The sequence below is a fragment of the Myxine glutinosa genome, chromosome 7 (assembly GCF_964187855.1).
Source record: "Myxine glutinosa chromosome 7, kmMyxGlut1.1, whole genome shotgun sequence".
In the NCBI taxonomy this organism is placed as follows: Eukaryota; Metazoa; Chordata; class Myxini; order Myxiniformes; family Myxinidae; genus Myxine; species Myxine glutinosa.
Genome location: NC_136267.1, coordinates 52,393,164 through 52,413,214, shown reverse-complemented (window position 1 = coordinate 52,413,214; position 20,051 = coordinate 52,393,164). Strand labels below are relative to the sequence as shown.

At 47.5% G+C, this 20,051-nt stretch overlaps 1 protein-coding gene across 10 annotated transcripts in view; it reads right to left on the bottom strand.

The window, feature by feature from the left end:
• LOC137431223 (semaphorin-4D) overlaps positions 1 to 20,051 on the bottom strand; it is a 61,173-nt gene that overhangs the window by 6,482 nt on the left and 34,640 nt on the right. For all 10 annotated transcript variants that reach the window (XM_068122310.2, XM_068122307.2, XM_068122306.2 and 7 more), the window contains 4 exons: positions 16,688 to 16,863; positions 12,624 to 12,753; positions 10,310 to 10,532; positions 3,520 to 3,632 (listed from right to left, as the gene is read on the bottom strand). In XM_068122310.2, the coding sequence (XP_067978411.2) occupies positions 3,520 to 3,632; positions 10,310 to 10,532; positions 12,624 to 12,753; positions 16,688 to 16,863 (642 nt within the window). The remainder of the gene's footprint in view (positions 1 to 3,519; positions 3,633 to 10,309; positions 10,533 to 12,623; positions 12,754 to 16,687; positions 16,864 to 20,051) is intronic.

Below are 20,051 nucleotides of genomic sequence, written 5' to 3'. Positions count from 1 at the left end.
AGCCAATTGATTAAGAAAATATTTGATGATGATCTTTTATTGATTTTAATTATACAATTAATCAATCAATTATTGTACACCTCTCCCTCCCACTGCAGTGGATATGAGTTGCACTGCGGTATTGCCGGGCGCCAGAGGCGCCCCGGCAATGCCGCGCTGTGGGATATTTAATTATTTGGCATGGGGGTGGTGTACTTTGAAAGTATCTGTACTTGTTTTGCATTTATTTTGTCTGTACCCTCTTCATTGTCTTAAATATCTTTATCATATTCCCTCAGAATCACCTCCACTCTAATGTATAAGGTCCTGTCTCCATCAGCCTGGAAACACCGATCTGTTTGTGACCGAAAGGCTTCACACTGCTTCATAAAATAAAAATGCAAAAACTTGCTCCTTACATTGTTCTTCAATCCATAGGTCGATTATATATTACGCTGCTCATAAATTGTATTCCATTTCCTAATATTGGGAGAATTCCAGAAAACAATACCCCACAACCCTTTGCTTCAGTTACTTAGCCAATATCCTGTATCTAATTGTTCAAATCATCTGAGTAAACTTTCCTTCTGTCATTTGGTGTACCACAACCAATGCCTTCCTGCCATGACCCAATACAATGTCATATAACCTTCCTTAAATGGCCCTAATTCCTGCTCATCGAAACCGCACAGGACTGTAGGTCTACAACCCTTCATGCAGACTGACGAATCAACATGTTTAATAGTTTAATCGCCAATAAAAACTCCCTCGACTCATTTCTACCTATCTCGATTGCTGCATCCAGAGCCAGATTTAGGGGCAGGCAACCCAGGAGACTAGAGCGCTGGGCTTGGGAGTTTCCGGCTGCGGGGCTTGAGGAGTACTTGCCACAACGATATAACAAGGAAATTTGATGCAGAAGGAGGCCATTCAGCCCATTACGCCTGTGCTACATTAACACCAGATTAAATAAATTTGTCAAGCTAATGACTCGATTTCACGAGGGGGATGGGAGTGGAGTGGGGTTGATAAAAGTGTGGCAGGCAGAGGCATCGCTATGTAGCTTCCAAAAAAATTCGGGTCCAACTTCAGATCTCCCCATCCCTAATAAAACGTTTAGCACAGTGGCACATGTAGAAAAGGACACACCAGCACACATTATCCCTTGACGAGACCCTCTTGCAGACATCACACTCAGCAGAGATGTACACAATCATCCATGCATACTCAAGCTAACTACACGTCCTGCCAAAATCCCTATAGCCCTCTGTCTCCAATACCTCCAGGTACATATCTAATTTCAATTTAAACTTGCCTAATGTTTCTGCTGTCACTACCTTTCCAGAGAGGCCATTCCATGCATCGCCTACTCTGAGCGAAAGACCCCTGCCAATTACGACCGTCTTAACTCTCCCTTGCTCTCAAACTATGGCTCCTGGTCTTATCACTGTCTATTCTGCTGAAAAACCCTTCTGCACTTGTATTGTCTACACTCTTATCTTAAACATCTCTACCCTCGCTATCACCTCAACGAATGCTTGCTCTCGCTAGCCCCTCACCACTGTCTGCCATCGCTACCATCTCATCACTACACCCTCACCACTGCATGCCCCTGATACCCCTCAAAGTAATCAAAAGTTGAACAATCGGAGAGGGGGTGCCGAAGTAGCCCCTTGCCTGGGGCCTTATTTGATCTTGGGCCATCATTGGACACACAAAGCATTTCTAGACCGTCCCCCATGCAGCAGGAGATGGGGTTTTGTTTGTGTGTGTGTGTGTCTATGTATCTGTCTGTCCAGGCCATAACGTTTTTACTATTTGAGCTTTGACATCAAATTTTCAACAAAGCTTTATTTGGAGAATATGGAGGAGACAAATTAATAATTTGGTCAAAGGTCAATGTCACACAAAATCATCAATTTTCATGCAATTGACCTTAATTTTAAGAATTTGCATATTGGTTCACCAATCAAAAGCTAGAAGCCGATTGGGTTTTTTTTGGATCAAAAGTCAAGGTTGCATAAAACATCAATCAGTCATAGCAATATCAGTTAAGCAATATAACCCAATTCATGAAGTGCAACCTCGCTTCTGTCAAGGTCAAAGGTCAAGTTCACAAAATCATCAATTTCCATCTGATTAACTTGAAATTTGAGCCGTGTTTGCATATCGGATGACAAGTCTATTGCTTTTGAGGTCAAAAGGTCAAGGTCACCTAAAATCGTCAATCCTTTTGTATTTTAGCCCATCCCCCGCACAGCAGGAGACTGGGTTTTGCGTGCGTGTTTCGTGTGCCCGGGCCGTAACTTTTTTATCATTTGAGCTTTTGTCAAAAAAATTTCAAAAATGCTTTGTTATGATAATATGGAGAAGACAAATTAATAATTTTTTCCAAAGGTCAGTGTGTCACCTAATGCCAATTTACATCCCATTTGCCTGATATTTTCATTTACCATTTGAGCTTTGTCATCTGGTGTTGGCTTAGTGGTTTGGGTGCCGGCTTGGGATCCTAGGATCCTGAGTTCGAATCCCGGTCGATCACTGAATTAACACCAGGGGGGTTGACTCAGCCTGTCATCCTTCCGAGGTCGGCAAATTGAGTACCAGCTTGCTGGGATGAATGATCCCGGTATGTACCCCGGTTTAGAATAGGTACACCGTATCCCTGCTCATCGTAAGAGGTGACCAAGTGTTGGCGTCAGGAAGGGCATCCGGCCATAAAAACTGCCTCAAAAAGGGAACCATGAAGTCATGGGGCCCGCAAGGCTAACCCCTGCTTTAGTGGGGAAAAATGGCCTCAAAACGATCATTCATTCATCATTCATTCATTTCATTTGAGCTTTGTCATCAAGTTTTCAACATAGCTTTACTATGTGCATATGGAGAAGAAAAATTAATAACTTCATCAAAAGGTTAAAGGTCAATGTCACATAACATCGTTCATTTTCATCCAATTGACCTTTAATTGTAAGAATTTTCCATATTGGGTCACTGAATTGGTTCACCCATCAAATGCTAGAAGCTGTTTTTTTGTTTTTAGATCAAAAGGTCAAAGTTGCATAAAACTGTCAACTTTCATCCAATTGACTTGAAATGTGAGCAGGGGTTGTATATTGGGTCACTGAAGCCTATTGTTTTTGAGGTCATGGTCACCTAAAATCAATCATTTTGGATTTTTTTTAGCTGTTTTTGTCATGTTTCTCATACGGAAGAAGTCGAAATACAAAGCAGATGCAGACGAGCTTTGCATCTTCAGATGCATCTAGTTGTATTTTATATTCATATTCATAATGATAATGATGTCCAACAATGAGGGATCTTTTTGCTCATTGCGACACACAGTAAAAAGCACTCCAGAAAGGCCAAGCCGCATACAGGGATCAGTTTAATCTATGGCGGGTGGAATCCAATGACATTTAATGCTTTTGCAGGTTTATTTAATCATGAGAATAAATCATTGCTGCCATTGAGACTGAAGCTTTGTTAAACTCACCGTTTTGTGAAGTTATCATGAGCTTTTGCAGCGGGAAACACATTTACCTTTTTGGAAGAGTAGGCTAAAACGTTGATGCCCATGCCGGGAAACAGCTTCATTGAACTAATAATGTGCATTTCACCGTCAATGGAGACTGCCTTGTGCAATTCGCCAGTTTCTGATCATAGAAATATAAAAAGGTCACCATTAAATTAGCTTGTGAAATATTACTTTTAAATATTTACTTAACACCGACAATTATGCTTTTGTTTCTGCACACCTGCATTTGACCCATATTTCTCTTCGTGACAATAGAATAAATAGTAATAATGTAAAATGCATTGTTTTTTGTTTACAAAATGCAGACTCTTGGAAGAGTGAACGTTATACTGACAGTGGCACTACAATTGGACAACAAAAAAGTCAAAAACAAACCAGACAGTAGGAGATTGATGGGAGAAGGAAACACAGTAACCTGCAGGTAAGAGGGTTGGTTTAGGAAGATGAATGGGGTAGACAATACTGTGCGTACGGACAGGGCTGGATTGAGGGGAGGAACAATGGGATATTTGCCCAAACTCCAAAGGAGGCTCACAAAAAAACATACGATACATTTATTTCTTTATAAAGCTAGTATTATTTATTCCCTTGTCTCAAAGTTAGAGATGGGAGACAGGAACTTTATTGAAATCAAACACTCAGGCACTCTGAAAACCCGTTTATCGGTCAGCAATATATATCTATTAACCCAGGGGGTTTGCCCAGGCCCGGCGCCAGGGGGCGTGGCCCAGCGTCCTGGCTGCGGCCTGGCAAGTTGAGGGCGAGCCTGCCCGGGCGTCCTGGACGAGCCCGGCATGGTGATCGCTCCGCGTCCTTGATAGGTGCAAGGCGATTGTGAAACCCCAGCGGCAGCCGCTACACACGTCCCCCCAGAATCGACTTGCACCGGCAGGGTCAACTTGAGGGGGGTCCTGATGACCCGGCCGAAGCGACCCCTGGCGGGTCGTGGGAGGGGGTCCGGTGAGGTGGTGGGCGGTCGAGTGGGGGGCCCCGTGGACGGGGGGCGGCCTCGCCGCGGCGGAAGGGCCACCCGTGGTGGGTGGTCGACGTCCACGTGCGCCGGCTTGAGGCGGTCCACTGCAATCCGGTCCGACCTGCCGCCGATGTCGATGACGAACGACTTGTCGTCCCGTCGCAGCACCCGGAAGGGCCCGTCGTACGGCGGCTGGAGTGGCCACCGATGTGCGTCGTGACGCACAAAAACATACTCCGCTGTGCGGAGTGCTGGGGGGACGTAGGACCGGGGGTCACCGTGGTGGGATGTCGGCACGGGGGCAAACCGTCGGGCGGCCTCCTGGAGGTCCGAGCGCTGGTGAGCTGCGGACCAGGGACTGGTAGCGTCGGGCACGAATTCGCCCGGGACGCGTAGCACCTGGCCATAGACCAGCTCGGCGGTGGATGCCTGGAGGTCCTCCTTGGGGGCCGTGCGAAGGCCCAAAAGGACCCACGGCAGCCTGTCGGCCCAACCGCCGTCTTGAAGGCCGGCCATGAGCGCGGCCTTCATGGAGCGGTGGAATCGCTCGCACAACCCGTTTGCTTGGGGGTGGTAGGCCGTAGTACGGTGGAGCTTGACCCCCAGGTTGCGGGCGACCGCGCCCCACAGCTCGGAGGTGAACTGTGGTCCGCGGTCTGACGAGATGTCCGCCGGTGCGCCGAAGCGGGCGACCCAGGTGGCGATGAAAGCCTGCGCCACGTCGGCGGTGGTGGTGGAGACGAGGGGAACGGCCTCCGGCCACCTGGTGGTCCTGTCCACCATGGTGAGCAGGTGTGTGAACCCCCGTGACGGGGGGAGGGGGCCCACCAGATCCACGTTGACGTGGTCGAAACGTCGTTCGGGCACGGTGAAAGGTGCCAGCGGGGCCTGGGTGTGTCGGTGGACCTTGGCCCGTTGGCAGGCCGTGCAGGCACTGGTCCAATCGCGGACGTCCCGACGAAGGCCGTGCCAGACGAAACGCGCCGACACCAGCTTCTGGGAAGCTTTCCGGCCCGGGTGGGAAAGGCCGTGGAGGGAGGCGAAGATGCGGCGTTGCCAGGTGACGGGCACGATGGGGCGAGGCTGGCCTTGGGAGACGTCGCAGAGCAGGACAGTGTCCGCGCAGGGGATGTCGGCCAGGCGGAGGCCCGTGTCCGCCGCCCGGAGGGCTTGCACCGTGGTGTCGGTGGTTTGGTCCGCCGCCATAAGCGCAAAATCCACGCCCAGGTGGACCGCGTTCGCGCTGGCCCGGGACAGACAGTCGGCCACGGCGTTGTTTTTGCCGGCGACGTGCCGGATGTCCGTGGTAAACTCCGACACGGCGGAGAGGTGGCGCTGTTGGCGGGCCGACCATGGCTCCGTGACCTTGGCCATGGCGTAAATCAACGGCTTGTGGTCGACGAACGCCGTGAAAGGTCGGCCCTCCAGGAGGTGGCGGAAATGGCGGACGGCCAGGTGTAGACCGAGGAGCTCCCGGTCAAACGTGCTGTATTTGAGCTCGTTCGGCCGGAGCTGCCGGCTGAAAAAAGCGAGTGGCTGCCAAACCCCGTTCACCCATTGCTCATGGACGGCGCCCACCGCGTAGTCGGAGGCATCCGTGGTGAGGGCGATGGGAGCGTTGAGCACCGGGTGAGCGAGCAGTGTTGCGTCGGCGAGGGCCCGCTTTGAGCTTTGGAAGGCCGCATCCATTGCTGCGGACCAGACGATGTCGTGCTTGGCCGGCTTGCCTCGGAGGGCTTCATAGAGGGGCCGCATGAGGTGAGCAGCGCGGGGCACGAAGCGGTGATAAAAATTCACCATTCCCAGGAATTCCTGCAGGGCCTTTATGGTGCGGGGACGCGGGAACATGGTGATGGCCTCGACCTTGGTTGGCAGCGGCACGGCCCCGTTCTTGGTGATGTGGTGGCCCAAAAAATCAACGGCCGTCGTGCCGAAGTGGCATTTGGCCGGGTTGACGATGAGGCCGTGCTCGCTGAGGCGCTCGAACAGTGTTCGGAGGTGGAGGAGGTGCTCGGCCCGGGACGTGCTGGCGACGAGGATGTCGTCCAGGTAAACGAAAAGGAACGGCAGGTCACGCAGCACGCCGTCCATCAAGCGCTGGAACGCCTGAGCCGCGTTCTTGAGACCAAACGGCATCCGCAAGAATTCGAATAAGCCGAACGGCGTGATGACTGCCGTTTTAGGGACGTCGGCCGCCCTGACAGGTACCTGGTGATATCCCCGTATGAGATCAATTTTCGAAAAAATGACCCGTCCCGCCAGACGGGCGGAGAAGTCTTGGATATGCGGGATCGGGTACCTGTCGGGGGTGGTAGCGTCATTCAGACGGCGGTAGTCGCCACACGGGCGCCATCCACCCCCCGGCTTTGGCACGATGTGCAGTGGCGAGGCCCACGCGCTATCGGAGCGCCGCACGATGCCGAGGTGCTCCAACGCGTCGAATTCGGCCTTCGCTACGGCGAGCTTGGCTGGGTCGAGGCGGCGGGCCCTGGCGTAGACCGGCGGGCCCGTGGTTGGTATGTGGTGCTCGATCCCATGCCGTACTGCGACGGCCGAAAACGTCGGCCGCGTGAGGGCCGGGAACTCCGTGAGCAGGCGAGCAAACTCGTTCGCCGCCGGGACGGTGCATGCCAGCTCGGTCGGCGCGGAGCTGCTCAATGTGCATACCAGGGAGCTGAAGGTTTCAGCGTTGATTAAACGACGCCGTTGGACGTCCACCAGCAGTCCGTGTGCGCAGAGGAAGTCGGCGCCTAGCAGAGCCACGGGCACGTTGGCGGTTACAAACGTCCAAGCAAAGCGTTGGCCGCCGAAGCAGAGGGTGACGTTGCGCGGGCCGAAGGTGCGGATAGTCGATCCGTTGGCCGCAACTAAGGAGGGGCCGCAAACCGCGGATTGCCTGTCCTGGTCAGAGGCGGGTATGACGCTCAGTTGGGCGCCGGTGTCGCACAGGAAGCGCCGTCCGGACGCTGTATCCGTGATGAACAGTAAGTTGCCCGTATGGCCGGCGCTCATGGCTGGTAATGAACGCCGGCCCGGCCGTTTCCCGGCCTGCCGAAGGTGCACGGGGGTCGGCATGTCCGGGCCTTTTGTCCGAACCTGGCATGATAGTAACACCACGCTTGGTCGGGTGGAGGTGGTCGGCACGGTAGAGCGGCCGCCAATTGCGTCGGCAGTTCGGCCGTCGGCCGTGCCGGGTGCTCGGGCGCCATGGTTGTTGCGTCGGACGGCGGTGGGTCCCATGTCGCCGCTGCGATGCGCCGTCCTGCAGCGGAGATCTTGTCGGCTTCTCTGGCAAGGGCCCGGGGATCTGTGATCGTCGTGCTTGCCAGGGCGAGGCGTACCGGGTTAGGCAGCTGACGGAGGAACAGCTCCCGGAACAGGAATGCCGGAGAGTGCTCGCCGAGCAGTGAAAGCATGTAGTCCATTCGCTCGGAAGGGCGCGTGTCGCCGAGCTCAGGCAGTTCGAGCAGGCGCCGTGCGCGTTCCGCCGATGGGAGGGCGAAAGCATCGAGGAGAAGCTGCTTAATCGCGCCGTATTTGTCAGCGGCTGGCGGGCTTTCGAGGAGGCTCAGGGCGCGGGCTGCGGTAGCCGACCCGAGCGCAGCTACCACATGGTGGAAGCGGGTGTCGTCGGCCGTGATGCCTCGCAGGGCGAACAGGGACTCCGCCTGTGCGAACCAAACCGCAGCGTGAGCCTCCCAGAAGGTAGGCAGTTGAAGGGCGACTGCCGTGTCCATGTCGATAGGTCACCAATGAAGGAGCTGGGGCTCCCACGTCGATCAGAAGAATGGACGCGACAAAAAGCTGGAATTCATCTGAGTTGCTTTATTGAAATCAAACACTCAGGCACTCTGAAAACCCGTTTATCGGTCAGCAATATATATCTATTAACCCAGGGGGTTTGCCCAGGCCCGGCGCCAGGGGGCGTGGCCCAGCGTCCTGGCTGCGGCCTGGCAAGTTGAGGGCGAGCCTGCCCGGGCGTCCTGGACGAGCCCGGCATGGTGATCGCTCCGCGTCCTTGATAGGTGCAAGGCGATTGTGAAACCCCAGCGGCAGCCGCTACAACGATACATTTATTTCTTTATAAAGCTAGTATTATTTATTCCCTCGTCTCAAAGTTAGAGATGGGAGACAGGAATTCAAGATCTAATATAAATAACCCAACGTTTAAATTAAAAACAGAGTAATACCGGACAAGCAATGAGTGACATACCACACAAATCACATGACCTTTGATGGGAGGATCGGCATCATCACATCAAAATGACGCAATCATTCAACCACGAACAATAGAATTGTTTTATACAGTAGGCCGAATCTTATAATGGAGCATCTTGGAATGTTACTTTCACTTGATTAATTGACATCGACACAGACATATGGGCAAAAGGAAATATACGACTAAATATATATAGGAATGTGTATACACACATATATATATATATATACGGTCATTCTCTCGTATGGGACTTCATAAAGAATGAACCGAGAGCCACCTTGGGCCAGGATCGTCTCAACTGCCTTGCCATCATGCTCACCCAATGTGACATTTTGAGAAAGTTGGATTTCTCTGACATCGGCAAAGACTTTGCAAGTGCGAAATCAAGAAGGAAAACATTATAAAGTGGTGTCCATTTTCATATTGTTTTCAGAGTGTATTTTCATATTGCATGCAATACAGTACAAGCGCAGAGTAACATTGTAAACTGTTTTTCTTAAAATTAGTATTGGGCATTTATATTATGGTCGCTGTGTGTTCATGCAGTTAGGTGACTAAATAAGTTAGTATAAGCTATACACTAACGCAGTTCAGCTCTTAATGCCTCCAATGATGAAGTTGCCCGAGGCATTATGTTTTCGGGTTGTCTGTCCATCTATATATAATATAAAATAAATAACCACATTTAGAGGCCATTTTTCCCCACAAAGCGGGGGTTGGCCTTTTTCGGGGACCGTGGTTGTTGTTGTTTTTTGGTCCCCTTTTTGAAGCAATGTTTTACAGCCGGATGCCCTTCCTGCCGCCAACCCTTTTTGCCGCCTTTAACGACAAACAGGGAATTACCAGTGAACTGGTACTCAATTTGCCGACCTCGGAAGGATGAACAGGCTGAGTCAACCCCCCTGGCGTTAATTCAGCGATCGATCGGGATTACGAACCCAGGATCCTAGGATCCTAAGCTGGCACCCTAGTCCTCAAAACCCAGGATGTCTGTCCATCTATGATAGGTGTTAATTACCGCGATAACTTGGGAATGGCTGAAGGGATCTTTGCCAAGAGCATATTGAAGAGCATACTCCATGAAATTTGGCGAAACACTCCGAACCTCAAACTTTTTCTGTAACTTGTCATAATAAAGCCATGTACAAAGTTTTAGTTGAAAATGTTAGAGTGTATGGGGAAAAAGTGCAGAAAACCACAAATAGGACAGTCGTATGGACAGACAGACGGAAAGCAAACCTCGAGTCCCCTCTCGGTAGCGGACTAAAACATGTTACCCTTGACACCGCTGCATTAAGGTCCCATTCCTTCTTCTTCTCAATCCCAGAAACAGGCTTTTAAAACGGGCACTTATATGATTAAACGGACACAAAATTGTGTTCTAGGATCAATCATTAGCTTTCCAACATGTAAATCGATTACAACGGGACCATTTTCATTACTCTCGACAACAGTAACTGCTACATTAAAGTGTGAGGTCCTTCTTCTTCTATGCGTGACAAACATACGGAAGGACGCTTGTCCTTTTATTAATAGATGAAAACTATGGGCATGATACTGATGGTAAATATATGGGACATGTGGGAGTTTAAGGCTTCCCTACCTGTGCCCAGGTAGAGCAGTGTGTATGGTTGAGGTGCAAGTGGTGAAGATGGTTCAACAGCAATGCAGGTATATCGAGTATGCGTCATCATTAGCAGTGGCCTGTCTCTTGATGGACGTATAACAGTAGTGAGGAGGGGGTTATCCTGCAGGAAGCGCAAACTCTCATCGGGAATTTCCTGTGATGAAGTATAACCCTTCTGACGCAGCTCCGGGGTCAGACACTGAGGGTGCACCAGAAACAAAATTTTAGTTTATATAAATAAAATTTATTCTGATTCTGATATATCGCACTGCGTTACAGAGCATCGGTGCTGCCTAAGCAGTTTCTTGGCAAGGACTAGATTGGCTGCTGTGGCATTGCCTTCCCAGTAGTAGTTAGGGCATGAGGCATTTGGAACTTGGCCATATTGCCAGCGAAAGCTCACCTACTCTTCTCGAAGGACACTTTGGGATCTTTTATGTTCCCCAACTAATGTCGGCAGACAGGACGCACAATTTAGCATCCATCCGAAGGACAGCACACACACTGACGAATCACCCTACCTGTGAAACACCAAGATGACAGTTTATATCTGGGTCAGGATTCAAACCCAGGCTATACAACTTGGAGGCAAGTCAAGTGTGCTTACCTCTTGGTCATCCTACCATAATAATAGTTATAGGGTTTTTTAATTTAGATTCTGTGCTTCTGAAACCTCAGCTAGTCTCAGGAGCATTAACATATTAGATTGTCAGAGCTGACTGTTTCGTCAAGTGGTGAAAAGAACTGGTTTTTTTTTTTTCTCCACTGGTTTGTACTTTGTTTCCTCAAATAGCATGACTACCCACCTTCACCAGCCTGCACTTGACAAGCATGCCAAATATGTCAAACACCCCTCAATGCGAGTTGTGGCAGACCTTCAATCCCACAGCGGAACAAAATAGCCTGGTTATACAGGTTCATTGGATTGTTGTAAATATAAAAATTAAAACCCAGGCGACTCACTAATGATCTTTAAGAGAGGTTCTATTCTGCCCATCTCACCTAGTTTGATCAGCAGGTGACTTATGATGAACTATTAAATAAATGCCTTAAGGGAACTTGGGAAGGACGATAAATTGCCACCTACGTAAAGCAGTAGCACCCACATTCCCTCACTAAAAATAAAAAGCAAATAATTATATCATTTCCAAAAACAGTTTCTGCTACCAAAAACTCTTTAAAAAAACAAAAAACTGATGTTTCTTTTTTATATGTAGAAGGCTCCAGGCACGGACTATGTCGTTCTCATCAAGGCCAGGCCTAAATAAAAGAGCTGCATTGATAGAAAAGTGAAGAAGGAGAGAATAGTCGAAGAGTTTTGAGAAAGCAGAAAATCTGCTTTTTGAAAAGGGGAAGATCAGTGTTTGGAAAGATAGGGGAAGGTAAAGAGTTCCAGAGTTTGGCAGTGGAGGGGAAGAAACAAACATAACGGCCCACCCTTGAGTTGCCAATGGCCACACAATAATCATGAGATGTAGTGGCTTGTTGAGTATTGCTAATGGCGGAGGCACACAAGCAGCAAGTTCTTGGGAGCAAAAACCGAAGTAATATCTGTAGAAAAGAGAAAGAGAGCTAACTTTGCGACGTAATTTGAGCGGGTCGAGTTTTGAGGTCAGATTGGGAGAGTTGATAAGTCGAATTACTTTGGATTCAATTCTGTCCAGTAAGTATGTGGAGCTAGAACCTCCCCAGATGTGAGAGCAGTGCTCTATACAAGGACGAATCAATCCTTTCTATAGTCGAAGCAACTGTTGAGAGGAGAAGAATCTTCGACATCTGAACAGGACTCCTAGTTTCTTCGAGGCAGGTTTAGCTATTTGTGTAATGTGTGGATTCCAGGATAAATTTGAAGTTAGGGTAATACCTAGTAGGTTTATTGTATCGCATGGTGTAATTGTGGAGCTTTCAAAGGAGATTGGAGAGTTCAGAAGAGTTTTAGAGAGAGATATGGGAAGAAATTTAGTTTTAAAAGCATTGAATTTAACGTGATTATATTTGCCCCACTGGGAAATCTTGTGCAAATCTGAATTTAAAGAGGTGGCTGTGATCAAACGAGATGCAGAGCGAGTGAGGGAAGATGGAGCAGATGGGAAAAACATGGAGGAGTGCAACGTTGAGTCATCAGCATATGAGTGCATTTGATTATTTGTAGAAGAAAGAAGGTCATTGATAAAAAGAAGGAAGAGTGTTGGAGACAGGACAGAGCCCTGAGGGATATTGGATATTGCAAATCTGCAATAAATATGACAACTTTCAAAAAAGGTTGCATCTGAGATTCTAAAGAACTTACAGTGCCTGGACGGACGGGCAGCTGCTCTTCATTCTTGTCTGTTGGTGAGAACTTGAAAAAGCGCCCAACAAAAGCTGCTTCTATATCTTTCTGTGAGTAGGCACATACAGCCGAATACTTCAGCTCATCCCTGTAGGAAGGCACATAGTTATTAAAGTCTGGCTTTATATTACTAAACATTATTCCCTTATCTACCAGATTAACCATCGAATCGTTATACTTGTTATACTCTTTTGGGGGTCTCCATGAACTACTCATCCACGGTGGAAACCCATGCTGGTCCCATTACTACATTTCCATGTAATTTAGCTATCCTGGTTTGCGCTGTCAAAGTGAGCTCACCCACATTTTATCCGGACTCTTTCCTGTAAGCATCCTGACGTGCGACGGAATGAAGCCTGGCCAATCAGGTGACTAGTGGGTATACACATTTTGAGTCAAACTGAATGAAAAGATACCATTTTTTGCACTACGATAATCCTAATTATTCTTTGGTACCTTTTAACAAAATATACAGTGCACAAAAAGAGAGAGGTTCAAAAAGATTAACAAGAGAAGATGTAAGCTTTGTGCGAGGAGCTATACACATTGAATGAATGAATGAATGAATGATCGTTTTAAGGCCATTTTCCCTGCTAGAGCGGGGGTTAGCCTTGCGGGCCCCATGACAATCATGGTTCCCTGTTTGAGGCAATGTTTTTATGGCCGGATGCCCTTCCTGACGCCAACCCTTGGTCACGCTCTTACGATGCGCAGGGATACGGTGTACCTATTCTAAACCGGGGTACACACCGGGATCATTCATCCCAGCAAGCTGGTACTCAATTTGCCGACCTCGGAAGGATGACAGGCTGAGTCAACCCCCCTGGCGTTAATTCAGCGATCGACCGGGATTCGAACCCAGGATCCTAGGATCCCAAGCCGGCACCCTAACCGCTAAGCCAACACCACCAAGCTATACACATTCATGGTCCGAATTTGCTCAGAGATGTTGCATTTCCCCTCGGGGCGAGTAGCATATCGCAGACCACAGACTCGACGAGAGAGCCTGGGTGGATTTTCCACTGTGTCGGCTTTTGCTCAAGGGTTGCTGGGAAAGAACCACTCACATACATCAATAAACAAAGAATGAAGAGAAACGAGAGCTTTCGGATAGACAAACATATCGAGGTCGCAGGGGAATCTGCGTTCAGGCACTACTTTTTTGAACGGGGTTGAGTGTTGCACAGACACAATATAATGCTAGAAAATATAAAATAAAATATAAAAAGAGTCATGAATCAATATAAAAAGTCACGAATCTGGAACTGGATGAAAAGTCTACAGAAGTGAATCTTAAGCACAAGCACACAACTCCTCAAGGGCTGATGAAGGAGCTGCGACGATACATATTGCTCGGCTGCTGGGCCCTGATCTCTCATTTTGAGATTTAGTTCATCAATTTATTTGTTGTGTTAAAAGCATCAACATGTGCATGGTAGTATATGTAGAGCAGAAGCCAAACTGATGATGACAGATGAGAAAGTTGGAGAAGAGACTATTCCTGGGATCCGTAGCAATGATAGATTCCATCACTCTGATGTGGACGGAGAGAGAGGGCTGACTAGTGCGTATTGGAGTGGAATGGACCAGTAACCCTTTTTGTAAATATGGGTGACACTGGCAAGTTTCCATGATGAAGATGGGGGACCATCTGATAAGGACCTGGAAAAAGACCGAGGAAAGAAGAGAGGACAGGGATGAAGCGCCGTTCTTTAGGATTACAGTGCTAATGTTTTCTGGTCCAGTTGCAAATGCGTCACGTTTGGCGAAGGAACTTGTCAATCTTTGTGAGGGTGAAGTCTACCTACTACAGAAAGCAATCTGTGATCCGAAAAAGGGGTAGGTAGGTAGGTTTGAGTATGGGGAGGGAGGATTGGAACCTGGCCTTTTCAGTAAAGACAGTACAGTATTAAGATATTCAGCTTTTTTCAAAACAATGTCCAAACGACAATCTTTTAAGAGTGAAGGTGTAGGAGGGGAATGTGTACCAGAGACAGACTTTGCTAGGTGTCACCAGACTTGTGAGAGGTTTGACTGCTCACGAGCTTAATGTTTGCTTCTGACTCATCACAGGATTGATGCACACAGGTATGCAGTGAGATTTTGGCTCCCCGACTGTTTATTATGTACGTACTACTTGAAGATAAAACAGAGTACAAATTGACGAAAGTAAAAGCATGGAGGATGATAAGAGAGAGAAAGAAAATAACGATAAAGGAATGTGGAGAGGTGAAAAAGAAGGTTGGGAGTAAATATAGTAACAAAGGGAAAGGAGCACGTGAGGCATATATGGAGGAGAGGTTTCAACATCATTTATGTATATGCAATAAATAGATGGCCTCTTAACAGGCTTATTCAATTACAAAGGTCGATCCAAGAGATTGAACGTCTTTAGACATTCCATAAATCTATGGTAATTGTACCAGTGGTCACGATCAAGGGTTGGGCACAATAATCACAGATGGAGGAAGTTACATCTCCAAATGCATTGGGACTACATTTACATTTTTTTCAAAAGCTTGTTCTTTCTGGGTTGCATTGCTTTCCTTGGTTTGGCCATAGCATGACATCAGCAGTGACACAAAAAGTAGGGCTGCTTATATATACAACAACAACAACAACAACAACGTGCATTTTAAGGCCATTTTCCCTGCTAGAGCGGGGGTTAGCCTTGCGGTCCCCATGACAATCTTCTCCATTTTGCACTATTATATATACATGGACATACATGCTGCTTATATATACATGCTTTCAAAAATGATTATTATTTTTGAACAGGATCTGAGGTTCGTAGAGGAAGTGCCAAACACACAACTCACGCACATGGGTGTACAGACGAATACACGAGACAAAACACAGAACCTGTTAGATGAAGCAAACACGGCCACTGAGCTTTGGGGAAGTGACGTCATGTCCCGGGTCACTCTGGGTACCAGTGACGTCACAACAATGGTGCTGCATTTCCCGCTACACTCATCGGGGCATTTCCTGAGGAGGAATTTCCTCCTCCGCATGGTTGTTTGTCCATGCTCTTATCTATCTATAATTCCACTAATCTCTGTGTGTATGTTTGTTTGTATGTTTGTATGTTTGTCTGTGACCGCTGTTTCTCGACAACCACGGGTCCGATATACTTTAAACTTGCCAGGTATATTGCTGGGGACCCGAGGATGTGCCTTTTCAAGGTTTGAAATTAATCGGACAAGTAGTTACCGAGCTATGGCGATTTAGCCGTTCGCCGTTCGCTTTGGCGTTGCGAATGGACCAAACCATTTCATGTAAATAGAGGGGGGGGGGGGTTCTGTGGTCGTTGCGAATGGACCAAACCATTTGATGTAAATAGAGGGGGGGGATTGTCACCGTACTCGCAAGCCGTTCGCTTTGCCTTTGGCTTTGCGAATGGACCAAACCATTCCATGTAAATAGAGGGGGGGGATATAATTTTAGATATATATATAGTACGGGCATGCCCTAGTCCTTTTAAATGCTGTTAAAATCAAGCAAGGAAGCAGCACGTACCATTTTTGAGTCATTGGTATGACTCGGCCATAGTTTGACCATAGACCTCCCAGCAGACGTCCTAATCATTACACCCCCGGGTCTGGTAATCATCTTACAGTAATTACTTTTTTTTTTAAAGAAAAGAAATTACATCAAGATAAGTCTTGCACTCACATTCCAGAAGTGAAACCAAACAGTTAGTATTTGGTGAGTATCTATGTGCTGGGCTGGCAGGATATCCCGGTAGTACGCACCCCCATCTTTGAGCTGTCTAGCGTGGTGTTTGAATCTCGGCCCAGCTTTAAACCGTCATCCTGGTATTCCGCATGCAGGGCGAGGCAACGTGTGTGCTGTCCCTCGGATGGACGTTAAACGGTGTCCCATCTGCTGACATTAGTTGGTGGTCGTTAAAGAAAAATCCCCCGGTATATCTTTCAAGAAGTGTAGGCGAGTTATCGCCGGCACTCTGGCCAAGTTTCAAAGGCCTGAATGACTGCTGGGAAATTAATGGCAAACCTCACCACTGTGTATGGAACAGAGCATAGAAGGTGGTATTGTTGATACTGTTGGACACGCTCATTGCAACATCTTTCAGGAGGCCGAATGGAAGTGCTTGCGGTCCATTTCTGCATTCTAGGCGAGACTTCACAAAACTCGTCCATTTCTTCTGGAGCACACGCAGCCCACCAATATCTTCCTGCACACAAACAACACTATGTTATACAACGTTTGCATATCGATTGTTAATCATTCTGTCTACATATACAAAAGGGGACCTGGAAGCTGTCACCTGAAGGGCATGTTTTGTTTTTGATGAACAGTTCAACCACCCACATCCTCCCAGGGGTACAAGTTGGAATCAGTATGGCTGAGTTTTAGCAAAATTATCTTACAAGCCATTGGCCTTTTTATTATATTTCTGCCAAAAGTCCAAATTCACGGAATTTGATATCCCATTCCCTGCTTCACAGTATTGCATATTGACCTAAACTCTTTGCCATAAGTCATTTGAGCAAAGCAGTCATTCATCATGCTTCTGGAAAACTTGTCACATGTTGAAATGCCGTGTTAGGTTTTAACAATATAAAATTAAATATGACGCTTGCAAAATTGTTTTATTTGAAACTAGAACGGAACTCGGTAGAGGTCATACCTCCCACCAAGCTGAACGGTTTGTGTTTTGTATCCCACTGATAGGTCGGATTTGGATTCGGACCTGAACCAAAATCTAATCGGCTTGGTCTTGTTACCTACCTACATCGACCACCAAGGTTCGTCCGAATCCGTCCACAACCTTTTGAGATATCGTGCTATATATTGTCGTGTTACTGGTGATTAAAACCGTCCAAGCAAACAGATTGCCGAACCAGCTTTAACTCCGAGGCGTTCAGTCAAAAAATACAGCGGAGGATATGCATGGGGGCAAGTGGGGGTTGGGGGCGGGGGGGACCGGAGCGCTTACCTGAACGGCTTCCACCCGGTGTCTTCGACCCTGCAATAAACTAACTCAAACAACACAAGTTTAAAATGTACAAAAAATAAACAGGTTTATAAAAGACAATGCCAGTAACAAATAAATGCACAATAAAACTAAATTCCTAAATTGTGGGACCCTCCACACAGACGTGTATACAGAAAATGGGAAAAATAACTGAAAATAAATATATGTTATTTTGTAGGGGACTTCGCTAAAATCGGCTGGGGTGTCTCGTCAGTAATCGCCAAAGATCGTCTGAGACATTGGCGGGGAAATGCGCTCGTTCGTTGGCGCGACCTAGGCATCATCGCACGTAGCGAATGGCAGGCGTGCAGCCCGCTTTTCCAGCCTCATCGAGCTGCAGCGAGCAAGCAGCGCTCGTCCACCCACCGTTCTTGCTTGGAAAACCGCAGATCTTCCTCTTCACGACCACCAGCAATATCTCCCAACACGGTCGCTCGTGATGGTGTCCAAATCAGAAGGGGCGAGAAGATGCCGGCACACAACCGTCCGCTATCGCATCCAGAATGAGAAGCCAAGGAAGAGAGGAAAATGTCCGCCAGTGCATTCTTTTATCGACCAGGCTCTGATGTCATCTGTCCTGCTTTACCAATCAGTGCGTGCCACCTTACCAGTCCTTCCCATCAATCAAACCCTCGACCAATCACTGCTCCTTGGACGTGTCTCCACGGAGCTGCCTGTCCTGTGCGCTCTTACCAAGTCGGGGTAATCAGCGGTAGTGCTTCATGGCTGGTTTCCGGTGGTTTTTATTAATAAGTGTTTAAATGTGGGATTCTGGCTGGGTGTCTAATGCGGTGTCATAAGGAACAAAGGAGAAAATACAGAGGCAATGACACACAGGGGATTAATTTACCCATAATCCCTCGCTAATTAACAAGCCCCACCCCTCGTGATGGGGACGAAGATACAAGCTTACCCACGACGCACAGTCTACCGGATCCCTACTTATGGTACATCGAGGTTTCTTCTTCTTCACGACAGTCGGAGCACACTAATCTATACACGCTACCTGAACTAAGGTATCCTTAGCCCCTACAAACGTAACAATATAGTCTTTAGCCCTATCACTCAATGGGGAAAAATCACTTCAAAATTATTGTATCCAGATGCGGATCTTCACCAAAATTTATCTAATTAGTCCTCGTCACACACCCAACCTGTCCACCAAGTTTTTCTGTCAGGTCAGTCTTTTGGGGAATGTCCATAACATTTTCAGATATCTTGCTCACAGACAAATGGCAAATGTTTTCACCCCTGTCTGTTTGTCTGTTTGCTTGTCCCTCTGTGAACAAAATATCTCGAACATGTGGACAGATTCAGACGAAATTCGGTGGAAAGGTTCAGTGTGTGGCAAGGACGAAATGATTAGATTTTGGTCAAAATCTGGACCCGCATCTAGATCTCAATTTTTTAAAGTGATTCTTCACCATTGAGAGATTGCACAAAAAACGATATATAGCACGATATCTCAAAAAGGTATGGACGGATTTGGACAAAAGTTGATGGGCAGGTTGGGTGTGTGACAAGGAAGAATTGATTCGATTTGGGTGAAGATTCAAATCCAGATCTGGATACAATAATTTTTTCAAGTGATTTTTCACCATTGAGAGATGGGACCAAAAACGACATGTGGCATGATATTTGAAAAAGTTGTGGACGAGTTATGACAAAACTTTGTGGACGAGTTCTGCAAGTGACAAGAACAAGCCGATTAGATTTTGTTTCAGGTCGGATCTTGATCTGACCCATCAGTGGGATAGAAAACGTAAACTGTTCAGCATGGCAGAGGTATGTTGTCTACCGAGTGTCATTCTAGTTACATATAGATTCACATGGTTTGGTAGTCCAATTGAAATGACTCCTCAAATGTATTTCAATCAAAGTTATCAGATAATGTGTCATCTGATCCTTTATGCAAGTGTAAATTTTGTAGAAAGTGAAGAAAAGGAAATACAGAATTTTTTTCATGGTAAATGTCGAAGTTTGCTATGTTATTCATATTAACAGCGGAAAGTATCTGCAAGGTGCACACGGTCCACCATCAACCCCTTCTGGTGAAATTCCCAAAATCGAGAACCACTGTTCACCTCCACTCATTCGTTCCTCTTTTTCTAACCTGTGGAACCAACTTCCACATTCTCTTAAATCTCATTCTTCCCTCAAAGTCTTCTAGACAGCTGTCCACCACCATCTTCGATCATCCCCAATCCAAAGCCATGATCTTTTCTTTCCCCATTAACCCTCCCCTAGCCCACCACTATCCATCTTTGGTGTTTTCCTTCCTGAGAGTTTGCTTCTGCATCCATCATTTCCACCCCGTGTCTCCTTCTCTATATCCTTCTCGACCCATCATTCCTCCCCACATTCCTAATTTGTCCAAGACTCTG